General features: G+C 31.1%; 1 protein-coding gene across 1 annotated transcript; it reads left to right on the top strand.

The window, feature by feature from the left end:
- Positions 1 to 18987: 18987 nt before the first annotated feature.
- LOC101502426 (uncharacterized) lies at positions 18988 to 19473 on the top strand. The gene has a single exon (XM_004513781.1). It carries the CDS (start codon positions 18988 to 18990, stop codon positions 19471 to 19473), a length of 486 nt encoding a protein of 161 aa, XP_004513838.1.
- The last annotated feature ends 383 nt before the right edge of the window (positions 19474 to 19856 follow it).

Raw genomic sequence — 19856 nt, 5'->3', positions numbered from 1 at the left:
TACAAATTCATTTTATATATTTATTTATTTTTTAAAACTTTTCTAAAATATATACACTAAAATACTATTATTGATAGAAACATATATAAAATAATAAAATATAATATTTGTAATTCATGTCACTTACTCAGTCAAATATGTACAAGATTAACAAATCATAGAAAACACTCATATAACGAAAATTAGTTGCAAAATTTCTCCACATATATTCTAAAATAATGTTAACACCAAATTAATTATTTAAAACACTATTTCATTAAGAAAATGTTTATTTTAAAATTTGGGGTGTTGCAGCTTCATCTTGGTGGCAATCGATTACTTTTACCAAATAGGTAGAAGTCGCTTCATACGCCAACGTAACCAAAAATGTCATAGTCAAATTCATAAAAAGGGAGTTAATATAACGTTATGGCCTACCAAACAAGGTCATTACTAACAATGTCACAAATCTGAATAACAAAATGATGGATGAATTGTGTGCCACCTTTAGAATTCAACACCACAAACTCATCCTCGTACTGACCAAAAATGAATGGCACAGTTGTAGCAACAAATAAAAACATCAAAAAAATTATTCAGAAAATGGTTATAACATACAAAAGTTGGCATGATATGTTGCCGTTTGCACTACACGGGTATCATACTTCGTTGCAAACTTTAATTGGGGCAACCCCCTTTTCCCTAGTATATGGAATGGAGGTTGTGCTACCCAACGAAATAGAAATCCATTCGCTAAGAGTATTAATGGAAGTCAAACTATAGGAGTTGGAATGGGTGCCAACCCGTTTGGATCAATTGAATTTAATTGAATGAAAAAGGACGGCGGCCTTATGCCATGGACAGTTATATCAAAAAAAACTGAAAAAAGCTCACGAGAAGAAAATATGTCCTTGAGAATTCCGAAAATGAGACTTGGTGCTAAAAAAGATCTTACCCATTCAAAAGGATTATTGTGGAAAATGGACCACTAACTATGAGGGCCATATGTCATGAAGAAAGCTTTCTCAGGTGGAGCTTTGATCCTCACGAATATGGACGGAAAAGATTTAGTGCTACATGTAAACTCAGACGCCGTAAAAAAGTATCATACTTAAATAAAATATTCGCTAGGTTGTAAACATGAAAGAGTGACCTAGGCAAAAATTAGGGTACAATTAAAATATAATAAATACCCGCTAGATTAAAAATCTGAAAGGACAACCTAGGCAAACATTAGAGTAAAAAATATAATAATAAATATCCGCTAGGTTGAAAAACTGAAAGGAGCAACCAAGGCAAAAATTAGGGTACAAAAAAATAATATTGAATACTCGCTAGGTTGAAAACCTAAAAAGGCTACATAGGTAAAAATTATGGTACAAAAAAAATATAATAAATACCCACTAATTTGAAATCCTAAAAGGAATAATAATAATAATAATAATAATAATAATAATAATAATAATAATAATAATAATAATAATAATAATAATAATAATAATAATAATAATAATAATAATAATATCAGCTAGGTTGAAAACTTGAAAAGGCAACCTAGGCAAAAATTAGGGTACAAAAAAAAATAAGAATACGCGTTAGGTTGAAAACTTGAAAGAGAGACCTAAGCAAAAATTAGGGTACAAAAAATAGTAATAAACACCCACTAGGTTGAAAACCTGAAAGGGCGACCTTGGAGAAAAAAAAACAACAACAAAATAACAAATAATTCATACTCGAGAAAGGAAATCTAAGCAAAAAGACATGATCATTGTAACACCCCGTTTTTCAAAGCGAGGGTATATTTTTTTTCAAAAGGAATTAAAATAAAACAAAGAATTGAATCAGGAAATGCCTTTGGATAAATAATTGAGTCATTATAATTTACAAGCAGCGGAAAAGTTTCTCCAATTATAAATCCAAAACATTTACACAACAACAAATGGTACATGGAACCCATTCAAGTAAAAAGTCAAACTGACAATATTAGTATAAGTACAGTTTTCCAAACTAAAAATACTCCAATCCAAAAAGAAGGACACCTAGTTCCTATACATCATCCTAATCTGATCATCCTACCAAAAAGCTATACACCCTGAGTATCTCCACGCGCCCCGTGAGATCCTCCTAATGTAACTGCAATCACGCGTTCCCATCTCCATTCCCGTCCGTAGGGTACGAACCGGTAGGACCGTCCTGACTCTCATCTGAGGGCAAAGCCCAGATTTCCACAATAATTGTAAAGGGTCACCAACCAAAAAAAATAACAATTACCACATAGCAATTAAGATTTTAAATGCTCAAAATAACCTTTCAACTAAGCATGCACCTTAAAAGGGTTTCCATATGCCAAACATGCATAAACAAGGTTGAGAAATGAAGTTTTTAACAAAACAACATTGTTGTATTCGAATACAGCATCTCTGTATTCGAATACAAGGCTGTTTCAGCATTCAGCAAAAAAAACAGCATGTCTGTATTCGAATACAACAGTCTGTATTCGACTACACAGCAAGTCAGTAGCAAAATGTATTCGAATACAGCAGTCTGTATTCGACTACACAGTAAGTCAGTGGCAAAAACAGCATGTCTGTATTCGAATACAACAGTCTGTATTCGACTACACAGCAAGTCAGTAGCAAAATGTATTCGAATACAGCAGTCTGTATTCGACTACACAGTAAGTCAGTGGCAAAAACAGCATGTCTGTATTCGAATACAACAGTCTGTATTCGACTACACAGCAAGTCAGTAGCAAAATGTATTCGAATACAGCAGTCTGTATTCGACTACACAGTAAGTCAGTGGCAAAAACAGCATGTCTGTATTCGAATACAACAGTCTGTATTCGACTACACAGCAAGTCAGTAGCAAAATGTATTCGAATACAGCAGTCTGTATTCGACTACACAGTAAGTCAGTGGCAAAAACAGCATGTCTGTATTCGAATACAACAGTCTGTATTCGACTACACAGCAAGTCAGTAGCAAAATGTATTCGAATACAGCAGTCTGTATTCGACTACACAGTAAGTCAGTGGCAAAAACAGCATGTCTGTATTCGAATACAACAGTCTGTATTCGACTACACAGCAAGTCAGTAGCAAAATGTATTCGAATACAGCAGTCTGTATTCGACTACACAGTAAGTCAGTGGCAAAAACAGCATGTCTGTATTCGAATACAACAGTCTGTATTCGACTACACAGCAAGTCAGTAGCAAAATGTATTCGAATACAGCAGTCTGTATTCGACTACACAGTAAGTCAGTGGCAAAAACAGCATGTCTGTATTCGAATACAACAGTCTGTATTCGACTACACAGCAAGTCAGTAGCAAAATGTATTCGAATACAGCAGTCTGTATTCGACTACACAGTAAGTCAGTGGCAAAAACAGCATGTCTGTATTCGAATACAACAGTCTGTATTCGACTACACAGCAAGTCAGTAGCAAAATGTATTCGAATACAGCAGTCTGTATTCGACTACACAGTAAGTCAGTGGCAAAAACAGCATGTCTGTATTCGAATACAACAGTCTGTATTCGACTACACAGCAAGTCAGTAGCAAAATGTATTCGAATACAGCAGTCTGTATTCGACTACACAGTAAGTCAGTGGCAAAAACAGCATGTCTGTATTCGAATACAACAGTCTGTATTCGACTACACAGCAAGTCAGTAGCAAAATGTATTCGAATACAGCAGTCTGTATTCGACTACACAGTAAGTCAGTGGCAAAAACAGCATGTCTGTATTCGAATACAACAGTCTGTATTCGACTACACAGCAAGTCAGTAGCAAAATGTATTCGAATACAGCAGTCTGTATTCGACTACACAGTAAGTCAGTGGCAAAAACAGCATGTCTGTATTCGAATACAACAGTCTGTATTCGACTACACAGCAAGTCAGTAGCAAAATGTATTCGAATACAGCAGTCTGTATTCGACTACACAGTAAGTCAGTGGCAAAAACAGCATGTCTGTATTCGAATACAACAGTCTGTATTCGACTACACAGCAAGTCAGTAGCAAAATGTATTCGAATACAGCAGTCTGTATTCGACTACACAGTAAGTCAGTGGCAAAAACAGCATGTCTGTATTCGAATACAACAGTCTGTATTCGACTACACAGCAAGTCAGTAGCAAAATGTATTCGAATACAGCAGTCTGTATTCGACTACACAGTAAGTCAGTGGCAAAAACAGCATGTCTGTATTCGAATACAACAGTCTGTATTCGACTACACAGCAAGTCAGTAGCAAAATGTATTCGAATACAGCAGTCTGTATTCGACTACACAGTAAGTCAGTGGCAAAAACAGCATGTCTGTATTCGAATACAACAGTCTGTATTCGACTACACAGCAAGTCAGTAGCAAAATGTATTCGAATACAGCAGTCTGTATTCGACTACACAGTAAGTCAGTGGCAAAAACAGCATGTCTGTATTCGAATACAACAGTCTGTATTCGACTACACAGCAAGTCAGTAGCAAAATGTATTCGAATACAGCAGTCTGTATTCGACTACACAGTAAGTCAGTGGCAAAAACAGCATGTCTGTATATCAGTTTTCCTTCCTTCCTTTTTCCTTTCTTTGTTTTTCCTTCCTTTCTATTTCCTTCTTTCCTTTATATAACCTTTTCTTTTCCTTTTCCTTCCTTCTAATTTCCTTTCTTTCTATTCTCACCAAGCAAACCCACATATATATAAATATATATTAAATATAACTTAACAAATATCTCAAAATATCTAGATATTTGTTAAATCACCTTTTTACCCGTAACGCATTAAATTCTCCGAAAAGGATTTACCGCACTTAATTTAAATTTATTTATCGACGAGTAATTCTAAACGGGGTCAAAATAAATTTTTGATCCTATACTCACCATAATATTATTAATTTTGGCTAAAAAGCCTCCGGGCCAAAATCCAAAACACAATAAATACATAAAGTGTACTTTAAAATTATGGGTCTTACAATCATCAATATAGATCAAACTATTGCATGAGAAATTAGTATTGTCTACCTTTGAATTACAAGTAACTAGGTACGGTTTTTCACCCATTTCTTTTGTTTTATCTTATGTATATTCTTTTTACGACGAATATTGAGCCTCAATATATTGATATATACTTTTGTCATCTTGCTTTATAATTTAATCCTCTTTTCCAAATGCATCTTATGAATATCATATACTAGAAAGTAAAACACATACCACATCTCAATATAATATTGTCGAATATAGTAGAGGTTGTTTAGGGTAGAAGGCAAACGAAAACATGAGATCAAACTTAAGATTACAAAAGATAGATCAAAGATATCAGGTTCAAGAAAAACGTATATGTGTTCTTCTCATCCATGATTTGAATGATTGTGTCTTATAAAAATAATAATAAAATCCAACATATTCATTCACCCATTCATAACATTTCATAAATTTAAAGCAAAGAAAATGACTAACACCTAAAGTTGAGAAAACGATATGCATCATGAAGTTGGGAAAACGACTCGCACTGGAAGCCGAGAAAACGACTTGTATCTTAAAGCTGGAAAAACGACTCGCACCCGAAGCCGAGAAAATTACTCGCATCTTAAAATTGGGAAAATGACTAGCACCCAAAGCCAAGAAAACGGCTTGCATCTTGAACACGGGAAAACGACTCACACTTGAAGCCAAAATACATGAAATACATTGACAAAGAACCTAAATGGATTAAAATTATCCATGTGATGACAAAAATGACTAAAATCATAATCCATTGAGACTATTCCACTTTAGGATGAAGAAAACCTATGAAAAACAAAAATGTATTAAATATAGCCATGTGATGACCAAAATTACCAATGTTTGAATCAATTGAGACTATTTAACTTAATAGACAAACAAAATTGGCTACGAAACAAAAAGGATTTTAATTAGCTATGTGGTGACCAAAATTATAAAAAACTTAATCCATTGACACAATCTTACTTTTTGGATGACTACAATTGCTTAGAACCAAAATATTTTAAACGTAGCCATGTGGTGACAAAAATAAAAATAAAAAATCTTAATCAATTGAGACTATTCCACTTAATAAATGAACTACATTGGCTAAGACCCAAAATTGATTAGAATGATCCATATGATGAGCAAAAAGAAAAAAATCACAAACCATTTGGACCATTCCAATTTTTTGATAAACTACAACTGCTAAGAACCAAAATGGATTATAATTAGCCAAGACCAAAGTGATAAAATCTTAATCCACTTTTTGAATGAACTACAACTGCTAAGAAGCATAATGGATTAAGCATAGCCATGTGATGACCAAAATCTTAATCAATTGAGATTGTTCTTTTTAATAGACTCAAACATTTGATTAGAACCAAAGTGGCTTAGACTTACCCATACGATGACCAAAACGACAAAAATCTTAATCCATGACACTATTGAACAAAAAGGGATTAGGAAAAAAAAGACCAAAATCTTAATCCATTAGTACTATTCTACCTTTTGGATGAACTACAATTGCTAATAAACAAAATGGATTAAACGTAGGCATGTGATGACAAACATCTTAATCAATTGAGACCTTCCAATTAAAAGATGAACTACATTGGTTAAAAACCAAAATGAATTAGAATTAGCTTTTGGATGAACTACAACTACTAAGAACCATAATGGATTATAACTAGCCATGTGATGACCAAAATGAGTGTAATCTTAAAACATTGATACTATTTCATTTTTGCGATGAACTAGAAATATTAAGAACCAAAATGGATTAAACATAGCAATATGATTACCAAAATTAAAAATAAAAATAAAAATCATAATCCATTGAGACTATTCCAGTTTTTTTATAAACTACATTTGTCAATAACAATATTGGATTAAACGTAGCCATGTGATGACCACAGTTACCAAAATCTTAACCAATTGATACTATTCGTCTGAATACATTAACTACATTGGCTAGGAAAAAAATAAATTAAAATTACCCATGAGATGACCAAAATGACCAAAAGCTTAATATGTGAGACTATTCCACTTTGTTGATAGATTAGCACTGGTAAGAACCAAAATATATTTTAACGTAGCAATGTCAAGATCAAAATGATGAAAGTCTTCATCAATTGAGACTATTCCACTTGATACATGAACTACATTGGCAAAAAAATCTAAGTGGATTAGAATTACCCATGTAATGACCAAAATCCTAATCGAATGAGATTAAATCCATTAGTACTATTCCACCTATTGGATGAACTACAACTACGAAGAACCAAAATGGATTAAATGTAGCCATGCGATTGAAGTAGAAAACACAAGAAAGGGGATTGAATTGTGTTTGTGTAAGTTGGATTATTTTTTATTATTTATTCAAGAACCGGTTCGGTTTGATGATTTTTACAAAAACATAGGCAATATCAATCAAGCTTAAGTAATCAGATGCAGTAGTAAAGTAAAGAGTGCATAATTACCCATGTAATGACCAACTACAAATACGAATAACCAAAATGGATTAAATGTAGCCATGTGGTTGAAGTTGCAAATTTGAGAAGGGGTATTGAATTGTGTTTCTTTAAGTTGGATTCTTTTTTATTATTTATTTAAGAACTTGTTCTTGTTGGTGATTTTAACAAAAGTAAAGGCAATATCAATCAGGCTTAAGTAATCAGAGGCAGTAGTAAAGTAAAGAGTACCAAAGTAAAGTGACACAACCAGATTTATCTTAGTTCACCCTAGAGTATCTATTTATAGAATAGATTAGGATTTCACTTTTGTCCTTATAAAATATGGATCATATCTTTCTTGTAAACAAATTCTAAATGTATCTTCTTGTGAACAAATTATGAGTGGATCTTTTTATGAATAATTCTTAGTGTTTCTTCTTGTGAATAATTATGAGTATACTTTCTTGTAAATAATTATTGGTGTATCTTCTTGTGAATAAATTATGAGCATATCTTTTTGGGAACAAATTATGAGCATATCTTTTTGTTAACAATATTTTGACCATATATTCTGGTGAGAAATATTTTGACCATATTTTCTTGTAAATAATATTTTGACTATATCTTCATATTGTTTTCAAAAACTTATTCGCGTGATTCTCCCTTCACACTCTTGATTGATTGGAGTGAGAATGTATAATAATGAAGATGAAAAAGTCAAGTCAATGGCTAAAAAGATGAAGATAAAATATGAGAAATATTGGGGAGATCCTACTCGTCTGAATATGTTGTTGTTGATTGTTATGGTTTTAGATCCTCGACGAAAAGTAACTCTTGTGATATGGATGAAAAAAAAAAGATTTATAGTAGTGATGACACCACTTCTTTGAATTCTACAAATCATACGAGTGCAATACACCAGAATCTGAATTAGGGGTGTATTTGGATGAGCATTTAGAAAAACCTTGTTCGGATTTTGATTTTCTTATATGGTGGAAAGTGAACTCAACTCGATTTCCTATACTTGCAAGCATTCAATAGATAAGCTAGCTATACATATATCCACTGTAGCCTCAGAATATACTTTCAGACTGGAGGAAGAGTACTTGATAGGGGAGTATTTGGATGAATGTTTAGAAAAACTTGTTCGGATTTTTATTTTCTTAGATGGTGGAAAAGGTAAACTCTAGTCGATCTCCTATACTTGCAAGCATTGCAAGAGATGTGCTAGATATACATATATCCACTATAGCCTCTAAATTTGCTTTCAGTACTGGTGGAAGAGTACTTGATCCTTACCGTAGCTCTTTGACACTAGATAATGTGGAAGCCCTTATATGTACCCAGATTGGCTCGACGAATCATCTTTATCATTTATTACTAGTGAGGATCTTGAAAATTGGAGAAGATTAATTGTTGCTGCAACTTGTACATTATTAGTGTATGAGCTTATGGAGTCGAATCATGAAACATTTAAAATCAAAAATTTTCAAATAAATTCACTATTTGTTGACTCAAAATCACTTAGAGAAATAAGTTTTTGTTACAATTAATACAACTAATTTGGTTTTAGAACTAATTTTTAAAACAATTCATTTAAAAAACTGATTTTAAAATCAATCTTTTAAAAATTCACTAGAAAATCATTTTTAAACAACTCAATAAAAACCATTCCAATTGGTTTTAATAATAACAAGTTTGAATCTCGTTCAAACATATTAAATCAGTTTATAATTATAAATCGATTCAGAACTGAACTGTAATTAGTTTGAAAATTAATTTGTTTTCTTGAAAGTGATTTTTAAGAATTGAACCACACTATTAATGTGGTGCAATCCAGTTTGATTTTTGGAGCATGAACACTCCTAGTGATGACGACGGAGGCAACCTGAAAATTATATAATATAGCTTCTTTGTACATGTTATTTTTCTTTTTTTTGGAAATCACTTTCATAAAAGACTTTTCATTGACAGTAGAATGATGTGTCATCTCTATCTTTAAACAAACTTTAACCCTTCAATATCTCTAAGTCATAATATGTGGATATTGTCGTACTTGGCATCATAGCATGTGAGTGTAAATTAACATTCAAATAGAAGAAATTTAATGGTTTTGAACATGGTTCTCCTCTAACATTATCTCAATACAAGAACCAACAATACACATATCTAAATATAATTATAATTTGAATCAACCAAAAATCGATTTAATCTAAATTGCATTTAATTGGACGAGATCATGTTTTTTTTTAAAGAATCGTCTAAACTGAACTACAATGATTTTAATATTTAGATTGAATGTTTTTTTTTTTTGTCAAAACACACATAAACCACCATGTAAACACTCTTAATATAGGTTAATATCGGACTTATAAAAGAACATAAATGTTTGTATCTAAGTACACTTTTAATTCTTCACGTTTAGTTTATTTTCCTTTTAGATCATTTAAGACATAAAGGTTTGTATTTAAAATACACTTTTAGGCATTTTTTTAACTGAACTAACGAAAAAAATATTTCTATAAATGAACTATAATTTAAAAATTAACATTACAAGCGAGATGTAAGTTAAAAGATTAAATCGAAAGAAGAAGAAAAAAAGGCTTACAAGGCATAAATAAAAACTGGACTAATCTGACTTAAAATGTATTTTAATCTATTTTAGAAACAACCAAAAGTGAATTGTTTTAGTGATTCCTCTTTGAAATGCAAAGGAAACTAATATATTTAATTTAAACATAGGGACATTATACGAGATGAGATACATGGGAGAAAGGAATATACGTGAGAAAGGCCACAGCCACATGTGTGTTATGTGGAAGCTTGATGATATATAGCAAAGTGACCTTTCCAAGCACCAAACAACACCTTGGACTGACCACATAATAACAGGAAGGGTGAGGTTGTGCCTCTTTGTATTACGACTCGTCCAGAACCAGAAGATCTACATTCAACTAGTATATCGCTTTTAACATAATTACCCTACCCCACGCTCTAGTTGTTATTTTAACCACAAATTGGATAGTTCATTGGAATATTAAAAACAATTAAAATGTTGAATGCCTTAAATAATCTAGCAACTAGTGTGGACAGTTTCCACGTAAATGCCTTATTTGTTTAGAGATGTCAATCTCTACTATATATTTAAAAAATCAATAAATATATCATAAACTAGAAAGAAAGTAAAAAACAACACAAGATGTACAAATGTCCAACATTTATTATTATTTTTATAGATGAGAGATGACAAGTTAATCTTTTTCTACATGAAATAAAAATAAATAAAAAATAAAAAATAAAAACAAGTTAACTTAGCGTTGCCACCTATCAAATCTTGTCTTTAGTGAGTTGAAAAATATTGTGTACGTAACCTTTCACATCAAAGATCAATTATGTTCCACTAATTCACATATGATTAAATAATCATTCTTTTATTTTTTTTGGGTGAGAAGTTATTATATTTTTTTATAGCATAAAATTATCATTCTTAGTGACTTAGTTATTAGTTGTATATATGAATATATATTTGAGTTAAATATATTTTTATTTTATGTGAAATTGTTGTAATTTACTTTTAGTTTTTAAATTTTTTTTTTTTTTGCATTTTGTAGTCTTTTAATTAAATATCATTATTTTCAATTTTAGTATCTATAAAGACTAAAATAGAAACATGTAATATTTGTAGATACTAAAAAGAGTAAAAATAATTTATAAAGATTAAAAATAAAATACAACAATTTATAGTGGTAAAATTTATTTAATCATAGATATGTTGAGGGAGATATTTGTAATACTGCTTGCTTTTTCTTTTTAAATTTCAAAAGAAATATATATTAATAGAAATAAGAGTAAAAAAGGGTTCCAACTCATAAATACAAAGCAAAAAGAAAAGAGATAACATCAACACTATTCCCGGAGATTCAATTACCACTCCATTCACATGATCACCCCTATTACATTTATTATACTCCTCTTTTGTATCTCTTCCTTTCTCAAAAACTCAAGACGTATACACCCAAAAAGATATCCACCAAATATTTTTGTAAATAAAAAAATAAACAGAAAAAAACTTGTTTTGATCCTTTCTCGTAATATTTCTCTCTAAAAATGATACATATTTATTATTTCTCTACACTCATTCAACACTTTATTTTTGCTCTATCCCCAAATTACTCCTTTTATTTATTTCTCTCTTATGTTGTTATTAGAGTGTTTAGGTGTTTATTAATAATTTTTAATTTCTCAGTGACTCTCCTACACCTATATGTTTGTCTATATCTCTCTCCTATGTTTTCTCACCTTTTTATATTTTTTAAATAATGTTCTCTCTCATCTAACACTTGATTTTGTTTGTTGTGATGATTCAAGACGACCAAGTAAAATCCTGAGAAAATATAAGGTTTGTCAAAAGGCAAAAACAAATAAAGTGAATGTATTTGTACTTTGATATTAGATTGATGAATTATGGATGTTGTAAGAATAATATGTATTTTGTGGCTGAATAAAAAGCCTAAGAAAGTTTATATTTTAAATAAATTTTTAGTCTCTATAAAATTATGTATTGTATATTTTAAAAAGTTTTGTTTATATTTTTTGCCCCTGATTTTAAATCAACTATAGGTATCTTTTGAATTTTTTAATAAATTTTCTTTGACTAATGTTTAGGACATGTTTAAAAACTACTTTGCAAAGTTTTGAATTTGTTAATGAATGATAAATTAAATATGAAATTTTAAGTTTTTTATGTTTAAAAATTCTAAATTTTAGTAGAGAAATTTCAAAGGATAGAAAATAATAATGTTAAAATCATTCGTGCATAAAATCATTCAAAAATTTGAAAGATATACAATAATAATGTTAAAATCAAGGAGTGAAAATGAAAAAAAAAATTAAATAATTAAAAGTTAATGAAATTTTTTATAAGGACTAAAAACAAAATTGAGATATTTTATAAGGTCTAAAAACTTATTTAACCATTTTATATTAGTTGTTATTCAAAATAAAGATGTATTTTAAAGTTACCATTCATCTTCTACTTAATAAAATAAATTATTTTTAAAAATTAATAAAATATTTTGCGTTATATTCGGTATATTTGCTCGAAAAGTAATACCATTTGTTAATTTACACTTACAAAATTAGTATTTTCAAACGTCCTTCAAAAAATTATTAATAATTATTATTTTGTTAAGTCAAATAATAACAGCTATTTATCTTTCAAATGGGAGATTTTTTACCCATATATACTCTTTTTCAAAAATTTTAACCAATATACCCCTTTTTGTAATTTATATACCAAAATGCTCTACTTTTTGGGGCTACTTGGAGGTCGTGGCATGGGAGTGCGACCAGCTAAAGCTAAAGGAAGTTTTTTTCCCCCTAGTAGGAGGTCGCTGGTCGGGGATGCGACCTCCCAAAGGATTTTAAAAAAAAAAATTTAATTCATTTTTTGTTTTAATTAATTGTTAATATTTTAATAAATATTTAAATTAATAAATAATTATATTAAATAATAAATTTATAATTAATAATAATAATATATTAATAAATAATAATTATTATTAATTATTACTTTTAATAATTATTATTGTTATTATTATTAAAAATTGTTATAATTAAAAATTACTAAAATTATTTAAATTAAATTAAAAATAATTAAAATTAAAATGGGAAATTAATATTATAACTATTAAAAGTAATTAAAATTAAAATAGTAAATTATATTATAAATTTAAAAGAAAATACATTAATAACAAAAATTACATTAATAACATTAAATAAAATATATTAAATTAATAAAAAAAAATACATCTTATTAATGTCCACCTAAATGACCTCCAGTTCCACATCTTGGATTTCGTCGAACTCGTCTATCCCTTTGAACGAGTTGAGGTTCTTCTGGTTCATCCTGATCATTATCCTGAACGTTAGTTGTAGGTGGATTAGAACCACTACCAGTTGTTTCCATATAAGTTTGAGACATAATATTATACATGGAGTCAAACACATCATAAGCCGACTCAGGAGTTGTGCACTGAGTTCCAAACAAATTATAGAAAGGTCCATTTTCTGTTGGATGACCGGGGGTTGGTATTTTTGGAACTGGAACGTAGTACTGAGTCGTTGGTGGATATGAAACTTCTGTAGTAGGGACGTGTAGATGAGGTGATGATAGAGATGGTTGTGTCATGTTTTGTTGTTGTGGGCTTGATTGGGAGGTCGACGGAACGAGCTGTTTCCATATAAGTTTGAGACGGAATATTATACATGGAGTCAAACACAGCATAAGCCGACTCAGGAGTTGTGCACTGAGTTCCAAACAAATTATAGAAAAGTCCACTTTCTGTTGGATGACCGGGGGTTGTTATTTTTGGAACCGGAACGTAGTATTGAGTCGTTGGTGGATATGGAACTTCTGTAGTAGGGACGTGTAGATGAGGTGATGATAGAGACGGTTGTGTCATGTTTTGTTGTTGTGGGCTTGATTGGGAGGTCGAAGGAACAAAAACAGAAGGATACGACGGTGGTTGCAAACAGGGATCACTGAGATATTGTTCGACCGATATAAATAATTTGGTGTGCTATCTAAACCAAATCATATATTCTTTGATGTGGCATAAAAGACCTTCTACGATCTTACCTTGCAACACGTAATTGTGACGCTCATTCCAATGTTGAATTTCATCCCTCCAAACCTAATTTCAGTTATCATCAACCTCGTGCCTCATGTCGACCTCATGGTACGCTCTCATGTCCTCCGATGGTTGTGGTATTTGTTGATGGAAGCCGAACTGAAGTGTGACCCTATCTGTATGATGTTTTTCAACAATATGAAAACAATGCAGATAGGTACATGCATTCCAAGTGACCATCTCTTCCTCTGAAACTTCATGTTGGAACATGAGATAAGGTCTCCAATAGAACTGATATTTAAAAAAACAAGCTAAAGTAATTATAACAAGTATTAAAAACAAAATATTTAAAAAGTTCAAATAAATGTGAATGAATATATTACTTCGTCAACCATCATGTGATCAATTGTTTTTCGGTATCCTTCTATGTCGTTATGAGGAACTTTACCGAAATTTAGACCACCAGAATTAAATCTGCCGAATATATTAAAAATAAAAATTATAATAAATTAGTAAAATGGTTTTAAAAAAAGAAAAAATATATATATAAAATTTATTTGCAATGGTTACCTTTGTGCAAGTGGAAATATCCATGGATTGATTGATTCTGGAGCGACACAAGACAAACGATACCATGCCCAATTTTGCAACAACAATGCACAGCCTCCCATAAACATTACACCGGGTTTCGTTGCAAGACATAGTTCTCTATATAGTGAAGCTAAAACGACTGAACCCCAACTATATTGGGATGCTTTTTGTAAATCTCCTAACAGTGAAAGATATTTTAAATGCACCAGGTTGTTGGATTTGTCAGGCATCAATAACACTCCAATCATACGTAGGATGTATGCTCGACAAGATGCTTGTTTTTCTAATACAGATGCATTTTCACCAACATCGTCAAACCTATCCTTGAGCCACTTTAATTTAATAGAGTTACCTTTTGTTGCTCCTTGAGGTGGGATAACTCCTAAGTAATCTTGACAAATTTCTTTAACGTTCACAAAATTTGAACAGCTAACAGAAAAACCAGAAACATTTAATCCTAAAATGTAGTATACATCTTCCAGAGTTATTGTGCACTCACCTACTGGAAGATGAAATGTGTGAGTTTCTGGTCTCCATCTCTCCACCATAGCAGTAATGAGGCCAACATTTAGTTTATAATTTTCAAGTTTTACCACTTCACCGAAGTCGGCCTCTTGCAAATATGGTAGTATGGCTTCATTTGGTTTTTTATTGACGTTACCATGACATTTCAGTTTATCCTTTAAGGGTGACTGAAATTAACAAAAATAAAATAAGTAATCAAATTGAAAAATACAATAAAATAAAATAACATAACATAAAATAAAATAAAATACAATTACAAAAAATAAAATAAAATAAAATAAAATACAATAAAATAAAATACAATAAAAATAAAATAAAATACAATAAAATAAAATTCAATAAAATTCAATAACATAACATAAAATAAAATAAAATAAAATAAAATAAAATAAAATAAAATAAAATTCAATAACATAAAATAAAATACAATAAAATACAATACAATAAAATAAAATTCAATAAAATTAAATAAAATAACAAAATAAAATAACATAAAATAAAATAAAATTCAATAAAATTAAATAACATAAAATAAAATACAATAAACTTACAAATGTTTTAATATATTGAATTTCAGCTCTATGATTCGTTGATAGTTTCATGATAAAAATAAAATATTTGATTAAGATATATATTTGAATGTAAGGAAGAGATGTGATAAAGAAGAAAAGTGAGGAAGTTGTGGTAAAATTGGAGAACAAATGGTGAATTTATAGGTCGTACCCTCGGGTAACGAACTGGTGAAGGTTTGCATATGCCTTCAGGGGGTCGCTCCCCCAGGCTACGATTTCTACAGGGGGTCGCTCCCCCAGGCTACGATTTCTACAGGCGGTCGCTCCCCCAGGCCATGACCTCGTGAAGGGGTCGCATCCCCAGGCCACGATCATGCATGGCTACCATTCGATATCAATCTCGTCCGTTGATTAAAAACTATCGACGGATATGGATGATCCAATCCTTGTGACTTGTTTTCAACCAATAAAAACATTTTATTAAAATTTCAATCTCGTCCGTTGATTAAAAATTATCAACGGATGTGGATGATCCAATCCTTGTGACTTGTTTTCAACCAATGAAAACATTTTATTAAAATTTCAATCTCGTCCGTTGATTAAAAATTATCGACTGGTGTGGATGATCCAATCCTTGTGACTTGTTTTCAACCAATGAAAACATTTTATTAAACTTTCAATCTCGTCCATTGATTAAAAATTATCGACGGATGTGGATGATCCAATCCTTGTGACTTGTTTTCAACCAATGAAAACATTTTATTAAACTTTCAATCTCGTCCATTGATTAAAAATTATCGACGGATGTGGATGATCCAATCCTTGTGACTTGTTTTCAACCAATGAAAACATTTTATTAAACTTTCAATCTCGTCCATTGATTAAAAATTATCGACGGATGTGGATGATCCAATCCTTGTGACTTGTTTTCAACCAATGAAAACATTTTATTAAAATTTCAAACACCTTATACCTTTTATAAATAGAAAACAAACTTACACAATCTCATCACACCTACTATCTCACTATATCTTTTCAACACAATCTCACCACATCTACAATCTCACTATATATTTTCAACAATATATCACCAAACCTACTATCTCACTATATCTTTTCAACAATATCTCACCATACCTACTATCTCATGGCTTCTCAACAAGTAATTTGTATCGTTTATTACAATGGTACAATTGTTGATGGAGTTGAAGGTAAAACATTCGTCAGTGATTATAAAAAATCGTTCAAAGTACATTCGGGAAGCAACCTTGCTCGTCTAAAGAATGTCATTAAAAAAAAGTTATAGCTCGATGACAAAGTCACGATAACTGATATAGTTTATCGACACCTTGTGTTATTCGGTGAAAATACAACAAGGTTTGAACTGATGAAAGTTTGCGATGACGAAGATGTTGAGTTGATGTTTGATGTGTATGCACATTGGTCACAACTCGGCACCATCGAGTTATATGTTACCTTTGAGTCTGGTCCTCCATCAACAAACATTGATCAACCATTGAGCTCAAACATACATTATCAACCAGACTTATATTCTCCATCACAACACTATGCACCATCACAACACTATGCACCATCACAACACTATGAACCATCACAACACTATGAACCATCACAACACTATGAACCATCACAACACTACCAACCATCACAACACTATGAACCATACTCTACCCAATTAGAACAAACTCATCCGCAAAGTTATCAACTCCAACGTCAATTTACTCCAACAAGTCCACAATGCGGTCTTCCCCTAAGTGATTCAAGTGAAGAAGATGAAACATATTTCGATGAATCATCTGGTAATTCTGACGATGACATTGATGAAATAGAAGCAGAAGATCAACATTTCCTACCTGACTTTAATCCACCATCTCACCTGAAGAGCATCAATTTAGATACTCAAGAGCATTCAAGTGAATTTCATAACTTGTTCATTAACGAAGTCCCAGCAGTAGATGGAACTCTTGAAGTTGGAATGAAGTTTCAAAACAAAGATGAATGCGTACATGCTATCAAATGTTACCATCTAAAACAATCATTGAATTTTGTGGTACAAAAATCAGATTTAGAAAGGTATGTTATTTGTTGTTCAAGTCCAAATTGTTTGTTTAGATGCAGAGCTTCAAAACACAAAAAGAGTGAATTGTGAGTGATTGGTAAATTGAATCTGCCTCATACATGCACAAATTATGCATTGTCACAAGATCATACGAAACTTGATTCTAACATGATATGTGCAAGCATAATGCAAGTTGTGAAAGCGGATCCTTCAATAAAAGTGAAGGTCATTATTGCTGAGATTCAGGCTTTACACAACTACACAGTTACTTATAGAAAGGCTTGGATTGGAAAAATAAAGCGATCGAACAAATTTATGGCAACTGTGGGAAGAGTCTTGCAATCAACTCCCACAATGGTTGTTGGTTATGCAAACATTTGCTCTAGGAACCAAAATTGAAATGGAAACTATCCCAACTTATCATGAAAATAGTTTGATAAATGGGATAAGGATCTTTCATAGACTATTTTGGGCTTTCGTTCCGTGCATATCTGCGTTTAAATTATGCAAACCGATAGTACAAGTTGATGGAACTTGGTTGTACGGTAAGTACAAGGGAACTCTATTGGTAGCAGTTGCACAAGATGGGGACGACAATGTAATTCCTATTGCTTATGCTCTTGTAGAAGGTGAGACAAAAGAAGGTTGGAGTTTCTTTCTGAGAAATTTGAGAAAATACGTCACTCCACAACCCAACATTTGTATGATTTCAGATAGACACGAATCGATTAAGAGTGCTTACAATGACCCGAATAATGGGTGGCAAGATCCTCCGTCAAAGCATATGTTATGCGTCCGACATATTTCACATAATTTTGCAAGGGAATTTAAGGACAATGCTTTGAAGAAAAAAGTTGTTTATATGGGTAATAATTTCATTATTAATTTTCATAATTAGTGTAATTTTTAATAATTTCATTCCTAATTTATATAATTAGTGTAATAATGTTTTGTCTACTATTTCAATACAAGTTACTCGATCAATGATCCTATATATCGATACTACCGCAGAGAAATCGGCATAGTAAACCCGGAGGCTTTGAAATGGTTAGACAACATACCTCGACAAGATTGGATTCAAGCATTCGATGGAGGTAGCCGTTGGGGTCAGATGACAACCAACCTTGTGGAGTCGATTAATAGAGTATTAAAAGGCACGCACAACCTTCCCATCACTACTTTGGTCCAATCAACTTATTTTAAAACATGGACACTGTTTTCAACCATGGGAAAACGACACGCATCAATTTTAGCTTTTAGTCAGGTATACACAAAAACTTGCATAAAATTTATGAAATTGGAAATAAGTAAATCCAATAGTCATAGAGTGGATAGTTTTGATCGGGGAAACCATAATTTCATGGTTCACGAGACAATAGTTCCAAGGGAAGGGCGACCAATTGGTCACTTCAGTGTAAACCTTCCTAACAAGTGGTGTGATTGTGGAAAATATCAAGCTAAACATATGCCTTGTTCACATGTCATAGCAACATGTTCTAACATAAAATATGATTATTGGAGTCTTATATCTGATGTGTACAAGGAGGAAACGGTATTAAAAGTCTACGACGAAGCCTTCCCACCCATACCAAACAAAGGATATTGGCCACAATATGAAGGTATTAAGTTATGTCACAATCCACTAATGCAGAGAGTCAAGAAAGGTCGGCCAAAGAGCAAACACATTAGAACAGAAATGAATACTACATAAAGAGTACCTAAAAAATGTGGATTATGTAGGGTATCTGGTCATACTAGGAAACATTGTCCAAACGCTGCGGGCACATCCACTCAAATTTGATGTATCATTTTTTTTAATGTATTTTCTTTGAAATTTATAATTTAATTTACTATTTTAATTTTAATAATTTTTAATTATAGCAATTTTTAATAATAATAACAATAATAATAATTAATAATTATTATTATTTTTAATTTAATTTTAATAATTTTTAATTATAGCAATTTTTTATAATAATAACAATAATGATAATAATTAATAATAATAATTTTTAATTTAATTTTAATAATTTTTAATTATAACAATTTTTAATAATAATAACAATAATAATAACAATAATAATAATTAATAAT

Source organism: Cicer arietinum, chromosome 2 (genome assembly GCF_000331145.2).
Source record: "Cicer arietinum cultivar CDC Frontier isolate Library 1 chromosome 2, Cicar.CDCFrontier_v2.0, whole genome shotgun sequence".
Taxonomy (NCBI): Eukaryota; Viridiplantae; Streptophyta; class Magnoliopsida; order Fabales; family Fabaceae; genus Cicer; species Cicer arietinum.
The sequence above is the reverse complement of the archived record's forward strand: the minus strand, read 5'-3'. Positions and strand labels throughout refer to the sequence as shown.